The sequence below is a fragment of the Rhamphochromis longiceps genome, linkage group LG9, assembly GCF_057381845.1.
Source record: "Rhamphochromis longiceps isolate RC_006_pf linkage group LG9, R_longiceps_female_GT1.1, whole genome shotgun sequence".
Classification (NCBI taxonomy): Eukaryota; Metazoa; Chordata; class Actinopteri; order Cichliformes; family Cichlidae; genus Rhamphochromis; species Rhamphochromis longiceps.
This window is the reverse complement of record NC_140565.1, coordinates 18,832,748-18,845,887: the sequence shown is the minus strand read 5'-3', so window position 1 is coordinate 18,845,887 and position 13,140 is coordinate 18,832,748. Positions and strand designations below refer to the sequence as shown.

The following is a 13,140-nucleotide window of genomic DNA, read 5'->3' as shown; positions in this document are numbered from 1 at the left end:
GAATAATGCAATAGGAGTAACTCCTCTGAAGTTTACCTTGGGGGGTTTGGATGGGCAAGAAAACTGTATCTGTAATGCCTTACTGGACAAAAGAGCACACAGTGTCCCGATTAGGCCGTTTGAGACTACAAAGCCCAATTGGCCAGAGAGCACTACAGAAAAATAAACCTGAGTGGGAGAAAGTGAGTGAAAAAAAGATGACTGTGTGTGCAAAGGGAACCTCGGAGGATATCTAATACCTCCACAGTAGAGGAGATGACATGAAATGTTGAATATAAAAAAGCGCTCATGGGCAGATTTGCCTTTTCAATGGGACAGGTTGTCCCAATTAGAAATGTAGATGACAAAGTACACCTGTGTGTCTGTGTGTGCCCTTTGTGTCTGTGCTGCTGTCATTGCTGTTTGATGTTATACCGTTTTCCTGAAGGCATGGGAAGGGTACTCAAATATCCTTCCATTGCAACTGTCTCTTCTTATAGTTCTTACATGAAAGTGATTTTACACTGACATTTCCATACAGCTACAGACCAAGTCTGGAGCACAATTGTAAGGCGATTAACCCTTTACATGATGTGACATTCAACAATTGAGGAATATGCAGCATTTATTGAGGCCTGTGTATAGACCAAAAAATATAAAATTATACCTGATATATTTGTAAACCCTGAATGTAATTTTTCACAGGACCTAAAGTTAAATTTGTTCCCTCCAGTTGTTTGTAGGAGTCTTTCTTCTGTGTTAATTACATACCTTTAAGCATCATACAGCAGCAGGATCCATATGAGCACCTCCAAAGCTAAAGTTTTGCATACATTTTAAATATGTTCAAGTACTGTAGTCTACTTATAATAAATTGTGGACATGGAGGTACAACTGATCAAGAACAGTGAGAACAACAGCATTCTTACTGTTCTTACAGCATAAAGAACAAGAACAGTAAATAACACTCGAAGATGTACTCTTTTTACCCGAAAGAGGTTAGCGTCATACAAAGCATCACAGAATAAACCATCTTTTTATAGCAACCATCCTGAGGATGAGTTTTTAATTCACCGTGAGTTCGTCTTTTTTGTTTATGCTCCCACGCAGATCATCTTAGCAGTGGCATCATTGTGTACAGGGAGGCGTTTCAAAAACAACATGCAGATGTAACCTCTCTAATCATCAAAGTGACTAACAAAGCACAGCAGCAAGCAGCCTATTAAAAATGAAAATGGATTTTATTATACCATAAAAATTATTTGGATGATTTATGAATGTAAAGAATTTTCACTTAATTGTTTTTTTTTCTTTTTTTGTTTTGCCCTGATAAATAGTTCATTAGTTTAGTTGGGGTATTTGAGCTATAAGTGAACTCTCCGCGGGACTATTCAAAGGGGGACACTGGTACAAATAACCCAGTGGCATTAATAGTGAATATAAATATTCTGCCCTTCCTGATTTCATGTAATTTTATGTATTGTATAACACTATTTCAAATTATTTTTATCATAAGTCTACCAATATATTCAAAGCAGGCCTTTATGTGTAAAAGCATTCCCTGTAATTATTGCTGATGTGCACCCATGTACTCAACCCTGAAACCAAACACACGAGACATCCCATTTAACCCTCAGTGTAGGCTCAGTATTATTCAAGCCCCCTTTTATCTGCTAAATGCTCTATGTTCAATGCTCACTAACTGCAAAATGGATAAAATGTAGTGGATTTATCAAAGTTATTCCACTGAAAACAAGTGCCTGCTGTGACTGGAACCAAGGTCAGTAGGAGCAATGACATCGAACCACTACATCCATCCAATGAGCTAAAGGCCACTAAAACGTATCTGTGGGTTTCTCAATACAAGTAGAGATTTAATAAACAGTAATGTTTCTCACAGTTGATCTAAAAATGCTTTACAAACCAAAGCAAATTGGGTCTTTACTTATTCTCCTACATACAGCAGACTGGCCAATATAATATAAAACAGGCACTGAATTTTCAGCAGTAAAGGTGAGTCACTCTTCCTCTCAGTTTCCTACAGAGAAAGCAGTAATGGCCAGCGTAGTATCTGAACATCATCACAGGAGGAAATGTCACAGTGCAAAGCACCCCCAGTATTTCAGCCCACTGTTCTTCCAACAGACATGATGTTGGTGTCATAACCAAATGAGGACTGGGAGGAGGTAGGCGGCTTCAGGCCGCTAAGCTTTGCTCTAACAGGGAAAGTCCCATCCAAATTCCAACTCTGACAGAATGCAGGATGCAGGCGCCCCGCCCCCCTGAGATCAGAGCAGCAGGAGGAAAGCTGGGAGCGTCGTGGATAAACTGGAGGAGCGCAGTATGACTCATTGGAATCAGGTGTTCCAATGATAACACAGGGGTTGTCCGTGAAAACGGTTGATGTAACCAGATTTCATGATAACACAAATATTTTCCGATTCTGTGATCATTTTTTTTCATAATCACTCAGGCTAAATTTCCACACATGTTTCATAGCAGCTCAGTAACTGACTGAGAGAGCTGATCACTGTTGTTCAATGGTGTGGTCACGTCTGGATGATAGCAGAGATGAATCACTGATTTAAAGATGGACTTGGATGGGAAAGAATTATGCATAAGTCCTTCGCCATAAATAAGATTCATTAAGACTGATAAATGTACATTTCATATTATCGCTGTATTTTCTCATCAGGGCACTTTCTGAATGAATCAATACTGGTCTGGGCGGTGATTAGCGCGCTGATAGATCATAGCCAGACTGCCCTTTTAATGGTCAGATTTTCCATCAACATGACTTTGGATCACTCTTATTCATCATAATAGGTAAGGGCATGGGCATGAGGAAACCTTCGTTTCCCTGCACCATCATTAAGGTGACCGATTGTGGATATGGCCTGTCACTCTGCCACATAGTTAGTCATCTAAGTAAGAGAATTCATATTCAGAAGGTCTTACTATCATTAATCGGGGCTTGACTACACTGAAAGAAAGAGACCTCATGGAAACATAATGACCTTGGAATAATAAATGTCTTTCTTATGTCACTTCTGTTTGAGACACACACGTCCTCCAACCCCCTTTCTGCTTCCTTTACACAGTGCCATAAGAAAACAAAACAGGCCATGAGGAATAGATACTGCCTGTCTCCACACTGTGACATATGACATTGACAGACAGATGCTGGAAAACAGATTTTCTCCTCTACCCCATTTATCTTTCACCCCTGTTTGCTCCTGCATGGATCAAATAGTAGAAGATGTAAGCCAGATGCTAGACTGTCTCCTGACTACACTCTGTTACCCAACAGTGCAACTGATTGACTGACATCTTTTAAAAAATAAACTGCGCTCAGCAGAACTGATGGCAGAATGCTGCACCTATAATAACATTAATGAACAAAAATATAGATGGAAAAAAATCTCTTCTTCATGACATTTCACTTTGCTTAGTGCTTTAATATTGAAGATGTTAATTTAAAATCCTTATGATTACAACACTGAACCCATACACACAGAAAAGCTTTCATAAATTCACCACATTCCTAACTTGCAGGTTACAAAATGGGATCTAAGGCCTTCACTAGGCACCTTGAAAGAAGTGTTATGGGACTTTACATGAGGAAACACTGCCACCTTGAGGGGATTATAATGTGTCCTGAAAATAACACCAAGTATGTCAAACAATCCTAGATGAATACTAACTTTATTAGGAACAGTGCACTTTTTGGAGCCGCATAACTCAACTTCTGTTAAGTTTTAATCACAAACTATGTCAGTATTTAAAATAATATAGCATTTAGGAGACTAATTAATATAACTAAATGTAATGTTTATCCTAAGCTGACAGTTGAGTAAAATTGTGAAGATACGCTTGTGGGATAAAACTAAAAGCCAAACAAACTATTTGTGCACTGTCCAAAACAGAAAACAGATTTCCCATTGTTTTCCTAACTGGGAGTAACAGGGTATACCTGGATTAGCTCAGCAAATTCACAGACCTACATAGCATTTCTCTCCTGGGGGAGAGGAGATCATTAATTGCACCTCTGTGGCACTTTTACAGAGTTTAGGAAATGGTCGGGTGGCTCCAGCACAGAAAAAACAACGAAAGAAAGTTGACAGAGACAGAGTGCACAGGGAACCCATGAGGGCACCACGTTCATCAGTTTAGAAAACATATGGAGCGGAGAGCCATGCCTGACACACATTTAAGCCAGTTGGGATCAAAGAAACATCATCTAAAATTTATCAAGACCATGTCCACACCAAGTCCGATGAATGTCAAAGACCCTCTCTTCCTTTGTATATTACCGCAGATTATCGACACCCACAACAAAGAGAAATGCTAATCTGGGTGGTTGGATAAAGCATGTGCTGTTGCATTAGAATCAGCAAGCATGTGCTGTTGTTACAAACAATGCAGCAGTGATGGTAAAACAAAGAAAACCTAAATCTAACTTTGGTTGGGGTTCCAGGTCGAAAGGTGAGTATAAAAGACTTTACTTAAAAAAAAAGAAGCTCATCTTGTCATGAATAATTTTCCCCCACCCTTAAAGGTTGAACAATAAACCAATCAGCAAGTAGCTTTGAAACTAAAATGAATAACAGCTGAGCCAATCAAATCATTCATTTTTGGGAGCTCACCTTTGGTTAAACATCCCTCTGAAGTTATAATTGGCTCTGTAGTTGGGCATCGGCTTGGGATCCAAAGGCCTGTAGATAGCCGGCTCCCCTCTCTTCATGGCCAGACCATTCAGCTCAACTGTGGGTGTTATACTGCCTGTGTGAGTGAGATTGCAGATGCAAGCACGGAAAAGATTAAAACCAAGACAGGGAGGTTTTTAAAAACACTGATGTGAACTTCTTTTTCTGGCAGCAGCAAACAAAATGGCTTAAAATGGTCCAAGCAGTCTAAAAAGATGGAAACAAAATATTTTCTAGAAAAGGCACACAGGCAGAAAGCTGCACTGTGCAGCCTAACATTTGCCACGTGAAACTGCATTCTAAGTAAAAAGTACCCTCAGGATGCATGCACCACTAATACCACCACTTCTCAGTGATGTTGCATAATTTATCACAGGATTTTTTGGACTTTCTTAATCCCATTAAAAGCCTGGCTTTGAGGCCTTTTACCACTACAAAGTCGCAGAGGGCAAGGGAGGTAAGTCCAGACTAGTGGTATTAATTTGGCTAGTGATAAACTGTAAGCCTGTTCCTAGGTTTTACTGAGACACTTTATACTGTTTTTTGTTGTTTCCTTGAACATCAATTATCTGAATATTCCCAGTTGCTTGGCAGCAATGCTGGGAAGAAAAGTCACTCAGATGAAAAACCAAAATGCCCCCTAAGTACATAAATGCATTGCACTTTAAATTCATGATTGTACAGACAGGTATAAATTAACTTCCTCTGTAAATGGACTTTTTAGCTCTATCCAGTGTGCTAACATCCAATCCATACTTTTATTTTAACACCAGACTTTAAAATGAATGAACATTAGTGAGTTTCAATTAAAAAAATCTAAACATTGTTTCCAATTTTAGGAGGATGAGACAAGGCGAGCTACTAGAAGTGTAAATGCATGGGTTTTAATGCTAACTATAAATTCCTGCAGATGTGTGCACACAGAAATGAACAGCACAAACTTGGTTTTAACCATCTGCAAGAAAATGAAACTGCTTCTGGTAAACAGGTTAAAAAACTGAAAAATGTTCACAGTGCTGTCGTAATTTTAGATCTTGTTCACAGCAAACTGCCATAAAAAAAAGCACAGGATTGATTCGTGTCTGCAAATATCTAGGGTAAACTGCTGGAGTCTAATATTATGTCAGATGAAATGCAAAATTTATGTTTGCACAGACAGATGACTGTAGATTTTGTCTTTCATCTCCTACGTGGAAACTAGGGAGTGATTTTACCATGACCAGTAAAAATAGATGGAACAATTACAACAAGATGTTTCATATGGTGACCAGACTTTAAAAACTGTGAGCCTATTCTTGACAATGGCTCTGTTCCACTGAAGTATTTTAACAGTTTGACAGTAAAGTGGAGTGTATAATCCCAAGACCTGACCCTGCAGCAGCTTTATCAAGTTCATTCATTGTTTATTTGCCATTTATTCCATTGGATACTCTTGTCCACAGGATGTGGACCCTAACCTTTTTATCCATGTATCACTAGCATCACAAGTCAGTAACTCACTACAGCCTTTTAAACTGCCAGTAAGTCCAATGAAGAAAAGATGAAAAAAATGTGTCCTTTTATCTGATCTTCACTCTGTTACACTCTTAACTTTTTGATTATTGGCGCATATTTGCTATTCCAGGAAGCATGGTAGTGACTATGCCTGCGTGGGTTGTCTCTGGGTACTCTGGCTTCCTCCCATAGTCTTAAGACATGCTTGTTTGGTTAACCGGTGATTCTAAATTTGTTACAAGTGTGTGTGTGACTGTCTATCTCTGTCTTTCACCTTTCAACAGCCCAGATACGCTACAGCCTCTCAATAATCCTAAGAAGTAAGTAAGAAGCAAAAAAAAAGAAGAATGTATAGCTTTAATATTTGCTGGTCTATGATTCCAACTTCAAACAGTATCAATGAAGAGGTTAAGCTTTTAAATGTTAGACATAGTGCTAGCAACTAACTTTAAGATAGGCCCGGATTGTGCTTTAGGATAACAGTGGACCAAAGAAACAAGCTTAGCTTGAGAAAAATTCCTCCTTACAACAAGGTTAAAAAATACTGTAAAACTTTTGGAGGATGAAAACCTGCTTTGTTGCCCTCAAAGATTTGAGAAATCTTGACACTCTTAGTTAATGAACAGGGAGTAAAAGTACCTCCTTCTTGGCGGCCTCATTCTCCCTGGATCTAAAGGCAATATCTTCTTTCTGCTGCTACAGCTGAGCCACAGCCCAAGTTAACATTTAAGTTCTTCTATAAGACATACAGTGTTAATTATTAATTTAATACCTAATAATATATGAATAGAGTGCTGTCTATTTTTCCTGTAAAAAAAAGACACCTCCATTTTTAAGAGTTTAGCAGATTATAACCAAGCATCAACTTGTTTTGCAGCTTTTTCCAAATGGTTCAAACATTCTTCTTGAAACTATAGCAGCTATCACATGCATAGCCATAGAAACAGTAAAAGGTGCAATTCATGGTAATCCTTCCCAGCCACTTGCTTTTTTAACAGTTAAAAGAAATTCAGTTGTGGCTGCAGTACCTGGGTTACTGTTGATGTCAGCTTTAGGGGAGCGGGGCGCTGGCCTGGGAAGGACATTCTCAGCCAGTGCTTTGGCAGCTGTGGAGTGTTGCGCCTTTTTAATACTGGTGCCCTCTGCCTCCCACACCTGCTCCCCAAGAGTCAGCTGCACGGTGAAGATCTGGAAGTGACACCCAGAGAGGAAGACATTACCCAACATTTTTATCAATATCCTTGTTACAGAACTTTTGGCAGGAGTTCGGTGCTCTCAGCACAGCCAATAACTAATTACTAATTACAAAAAGTGCAAATGCTTTATTTATTTAGCACATGTGGATGTGTGTCAAAACAAGAATTACACTGAACTACCTCCTGAGATTTATTAAATATTATTCCATATTGACATGATAACGCTACATCTGAAAAACTTTTTTTTTTTACCTTAGCGTGTGCAGGGCCTCTCTCATTGAGGAGCTTGTACTGTGGTTGGATCCTGTTGAAACGGGCTAACTCATTCACCAAACACATTGGAGTTTTCTCTTTAGGGTTTGCCATGTTCTCCTGGGGCGGGCCTAAATCATATCAGAAGACGACATATTTAAAAACATGGTAACTAAAGCACTCATCTATCCATCTTCTTCCACCTATATTCATGAACAAGTATCATTTTTTAATATAAGAATTGGATACTTCCACTGAGTGACAAGGGATGAGATATTAGCAGCGGATACAGCCACTGGAACACTTCTAACTTGCAAATAAAATGCAAACTTGTTTTATTTTTATATGTAATTAAGGGGAAAAATCAGTAAACAAGCACTTAATAAATAACTAATAAATGAATCTGTTTATAGGACAATATTGTAAAGTGTTTTTTCCTTCGTGTTGTGGTCAGTCCGTGAGCTACTGGCTTATAGTGCAGCAATCGTGGCTCAAGAGTTGGCAGTTCGTCTCGTAATCGGAAGGTTGCCGGTTTGAGCCCCGGCTCGGACAGTCTCGGTCATTGTGCCCTTGGGCAAGATACTTCACCTACCCCTCTGTTGGCCAGAGGGGCCGATGGCGTGATATGGCAGCCTCGCTTCTGTCAGTCTGCCCCAGGGCAGCTGTGGCTACAACTGTAGCTTGCCTCCACCAGTGTGTGAATGTGAGAGTGAATGAATAGTGGAATTGTAAAGCGCTTTGAGGGTCTCGAAAAGTGTTATATAAATGCAATCTATTATTATTATTATTATTATAGCTAACATATGACAGGAAGTGTTGGCAGAAATTCACTTCCTAAATCATTATTAAAGAAGCAGTGGTACCGAAACGTTTCTGAATTTAGGTTAGGTCATGAGAAATAATGAGCAGTAAAAGGAACATGAGATAGAGCCCTTTAGGCCAGTTACCTAATTGCCTAAAGTCAATTTTTTATTATAGAATAACTATGCAAACACACACATTGTATTGTAGACTTGGGTACAACTATAACCTTCATCATGCACACAGTTGTCTGTATGAATCATTGTTAAGGTCTTAAATCTATACCAGTATTATAGAGTCATAATATATTATGACTGAGGTTATGAAATTTTCACAGAATAACTCACTGAATCATCCCCCAAAATGAAAACACTAATGAAATGTAGTCCATCGTTTGTTGGAAATCACAGAAACTATTGATCGCTGAGCATGTACTGGCCATGGAAAGCCAATAGTCAGTGTTTTTGTTTGTGTGCGTATGTGTAGTTTTTTTTAAATCACATTGCCCCCTGTTGCAAGAGTGAAACCAGGAATCAAATATTTTAGCCCTTCAACACTCTATTTTTTGAATAAGCAGAAATTTAATAACACAATTTTACAGATAAGCAGTTAAATATCAACCACTGCCGTGGGTGATGGTATTTTATTTGCAAAATTGTTAACCTACTGTAACAGTTTTTAGTTTTCATAGATAAGTAGCAACTCCACACATGATGCAAAATAATAACTAATTTCCCCTAAAGACAAACTTGGGGGAAATTCTACCTGGCGGTGTGGCAGACACAGGGGCGTCCCCATATCCGACTGCAGGAGCAGGGCAGGCGGGTGTGGGGGCCGGGCCTGTGCCATTGACGGAGGGCTGCAGACCCAGGGATCCTTGACTGGCCATGGCCGTTGGAGGGACTCCAGGGGAGAGGCCAGGACCAGCCAGGGGCGCTGAGGTCTGTACTTTCACTTGAGCCATGCTCTATTCCTGAAAGCAGAACAAATTTGAAAGCTTTTGTTAGAAATACACTTACTACACTGTAATTATAACTACTGAGTAGTTTAAAAATAAAAGAAAATCAATATTCATTCACTAGCAGTACACAATACTGCATTAAGCATCTGTGAATCTGAGCACAAATGCACATGCACAGTTTAAAGCTAAATGTCATTTGACAGATTTCTCTGGGCTAAGCCTGGAGAACAGACTTCAAACTGAACAGCCCTAGGCCTATCTCACATTCTGATCCACTGGCAGCTAATACACCCAGACAATGAACCTTTATTTGAAGGAGCTTTGCTCATGTTACGGCTGAAAAAACTCCCTGGCAAAAAGGAGGAATCCGCTGGTTGTAGCCTGAACAATGCAATCTATATTAAACCACATTTTGAGGGACACAGCCCATTATCAAACAAATAAGGGTCAACAAATATCAAACAGCAGAATGAATTGTAGTATTTATTTATCTCTTAAAATATGCATGCAATATTTAGCAGAATGCAGTTAGACACAGTACACAGGCTGTGACTGTGTAATTTAAGTAACATAAGCATATATGCTACTGTGTGTTTTTGTCTAAAACAAAATCATGATTAAGGTGATAAAAAAGTCTCTAAGATAAAAAACAATTGCTCCAAAATGGCTCCCACTTTTGAGTCACACAAATAAGTGGCAGACAGTGATCGGAAATGAAGGAAATACTTTGAGCATCCCCACAGAGGTCAAAACAAAAGGTCAAAGCTGAGCTGAACCCCTGGAGTTTTGGAGAAATTCAGTGTCATCCCTTGGACACTGCATGAAATGCTAGCTTTGAATATGGCACATTCAGGTTTTTAAATATTGCATATCTGATTTTGCAGGTGTCACTTCTCTGTATTGTTTAGGGACCATGTTTGAACTGGTGTAAACATCAGCCAAGTTTGCACGGTCAGAAAATAGCTAATAAGGTTTAAATGCACCACAACTGATGTATCTCTTACTGTAATATGACTTTTATTCATTGCATGTCATGAAGTTATTCCTGTTTAATTCGTAGGTGCATCATGCCTGCCCGTGGGGTACTTGTGGTGATAGTCCCTCTTGCTTTTCTTTTTACGCTCTCACAGCAACACGCACAAATACAGCGGCAAACAGCTGCCTGTTTGCACGGCTGTCTTTCACTGCAAGTTGAACATGGGGGTTGTGTTACGTTGGGGTTGACTGGCAGAGCTTCAGTGCTGTCTGCAACCCCTGAACATTTATTACTGTGTCCAGCTTAGCAGGAAGCTAACGTTGCCAACAAGATATACGCCGTTTCTTCCCAATGTCAGCTCCTAAAAACACGCAGACAGAATAGGCAAGCATGCATGCTGTCATGAATATGCCTTTATGGTTTCCCCAGATGAATAAATCCTATCTAGCCACCCCCAGTTGCGATACTTTAGCCGGTTAAAGCTCATCATGGCTGATCGGCCGAGCACCCTTCTTGCTAGCATCTCCAAACCGCCCCATCCTTCTCGAAATTCTGGGGATTTTCAGTCAACCCTGATATCATATACGAGTTGGCGACAACGTGGCAAATAATCCACAGAGTATCCGACAACTATGGGAAAAATATTTCAGGACATTTTTTTACCTTTATCCAGGGCCAGACCCCAGTTACACCTCCAACATTGGCAAACACTAAAGAGAACTGGATGGAAGAGGAACCGACCACCTTATTTGTCTGGGTAAAAAAAGAAATGAAAATACGTGTCACTGGACTCAACATGGCGTATCCATGTAATATTTCACGCATAAAGCTTGTGTTTAGCTAACCTTGTTGTGGCTGCATATCGCATATCGCTAACGTACTATGAGTGGAGTTTGAGGTGAATTTTGAATGAAGCCACCCCCGCCGCGGTAAGGATGGTTCAGTCCTGGTGCGCTTCCTCGGATCCCACAGTGTAACTTTTGATTCAGAAACAAAATTAATATTTCCAAAGTTGTTTTGTGCACATTTGTATCACCAAATGGATTTTTAGTCTTATTCGTAAGTTTTCCATTTTACAGGTCCGTGTTTCAGTGAAACTTAAGGTTTTGTGCTAATGCTATAAAATATAGTTTTACTTGGAATATTTCCCCAACCATCCATTGGGAATTTTCTCTATTTGATTAATTAATTAAAGCAAACCCTATGAGTGTCTCACAAACAATCTAGTCAGAATTCTGCATCAAGCTTTATTTGGAAAAGTCCACGCTGGGGCAGTGGTATTGTACTAAGACGAGAAATTTAAAAAAAAGAAAAAGAAAAGATGGCTAGGGGTGGGTGGGTAACCTACATACACTTTATATTTAACAAGGAATAGATAACCATAAAGGGAAAATATCACGAACTGCTAATCCCCAGATTTGACAGCTAAAGCGTCTCCAATAGAGGGCGTCACTAAACCACTTCTCCCTGTGTTATTGTAGACAGAAAAATATCCAACAACAAATAGAGCAGTATAAAAAACTTAATTCAACCAAAATAAGAGAAGTAACTTGATAACAGATTGTAATTTTACTTGGCCAAACGCATGTATATCTATTGTACAATCTGAAATTACCCTTTCCCCCTTTGTTTTTGGCTGAAATAATTTCTCACACCATAACGGACCAGTTAAAAAAAACAAAACAAAAAACAAAACAAGCTTCAAATGAAAGCTCCATTGCTTTCAAAAGCGTCAGATCATCAGTTTTCCTGCCACACTACATCTTTATCTTTGCACATGTTTCACAAACCTAGTGCAATTCCACAGGCACGTCTGAGATCTGTGCCATTCACTTTTTACAGACAGATGGAATTACATGCTTCTGAAATATGCAGTTTATGTAATGTGTCACTGTCACACATTTATCTTCTTTCTCAATTTGGTCATCATCCTTCTGCCTTCAGAGCAGAACTACTCAGTCTTTTGCAAGCTATTTAAAAAGGAGAAGAAAAAAAACCCATACTGTTCAGACTGAGGTTGAATAAAAGTGAATCTTTGTTTTTATTATCGATTATGAAAATGAACAGGCACCTATTACATGGAGCTTGCACATCCCAGAACAAAATTTCAAATATAAATAACACACCCTTATTAGTGTTGACCACTCACAACAACTTGCAAGCTAAGAGTTCAAACCACATTTAAAAAAAAAAAAAAAAAAGTAACCTAAGGGGGAAAAACAAAACAAAAAAAGAACAGCCAAACCCTGTAACATAACCACAAGCATGTTTAAAAAGACAAAACAAGCCTTTATTGATCCTTTAGGCGTCTCTGTGCACTGATGCTGCTGTGACTACATTTACACAATCAGTGTTTCAGTCAGTCTTATTCTCGAAGCAGTGATAGCAGATACGACCTTATACAATGAAACTAATAAAAAAAAAAAAAAAAATTGGTTAAATAGATGTCCTTAAATTATCAATATAGTTTTTTGTTTTTAAATCTTCAGATAGCCGTGTGCTGTGGTAATCTCCTCTACAGAATAGAGCATCATCACATTCACGCATGTTCATTCAAGAAACTCAGCTAGACCCTGGAAAAGGGAAAAAAGAAAGAAAGAAAGAAAGAAAAAAAAAGTAGTAGATACAAACAACTCAAGATGGAAAAAATTCAAGTATCTCTGACTGGATGGCGATAAACATGTCTTTAGGAATGGAGTGATTACACTTTGAAATGAGCACAGCCTCTGGAGGTGAGCACTGTTAGCATCCATCCTATAAACCGTGACCTCAGTT

At 39.0% G+C, this 13,140-nt stretch overlaps 1 protein-coding gene across 2 annotated transcripts in view; it reads right to left on the bottom strand.

Moving 5' to 3' along the window:
• stau2 (staufen double-stranded RNA binding protein 2) overlaps positions 1-11,125 on the bottom strand; it is a 108,474-nt gene extending 97,349 nt beyond the window's left edge. For both annotated transcript variants that reach the window (XM_085418615.1, XM_085418614.1), the window contains exons 1-5: positions 11,029-11,125; positions 9,194-9,401; positions 7,628-7,758; positions 7,208-7,367; positions 4,626-4,761 (exon numbers count right to left, since the gene is read on the bottom strand). In XM_085418615.1, the coding sequence (XP_085274741.1) occupies positions 4,626-4,761; positions 7,208-7,367; positions 7,628-7,758; positions 9,194-9,392 (626 nt within the window). In that variant the 5' untranslated portion in view covers positions 9,393-9,401; positions 11,029-11,125. The remainder of the gene's footprint in view (positions 1-4,625; positions 4,762-7,207; positions 7,368-7,627; positions 7,759-9,193; positions 9,402-11,028) is intronic.
• Positions 11,126-13,140: the final 2,015 nt, after the last annotated feature.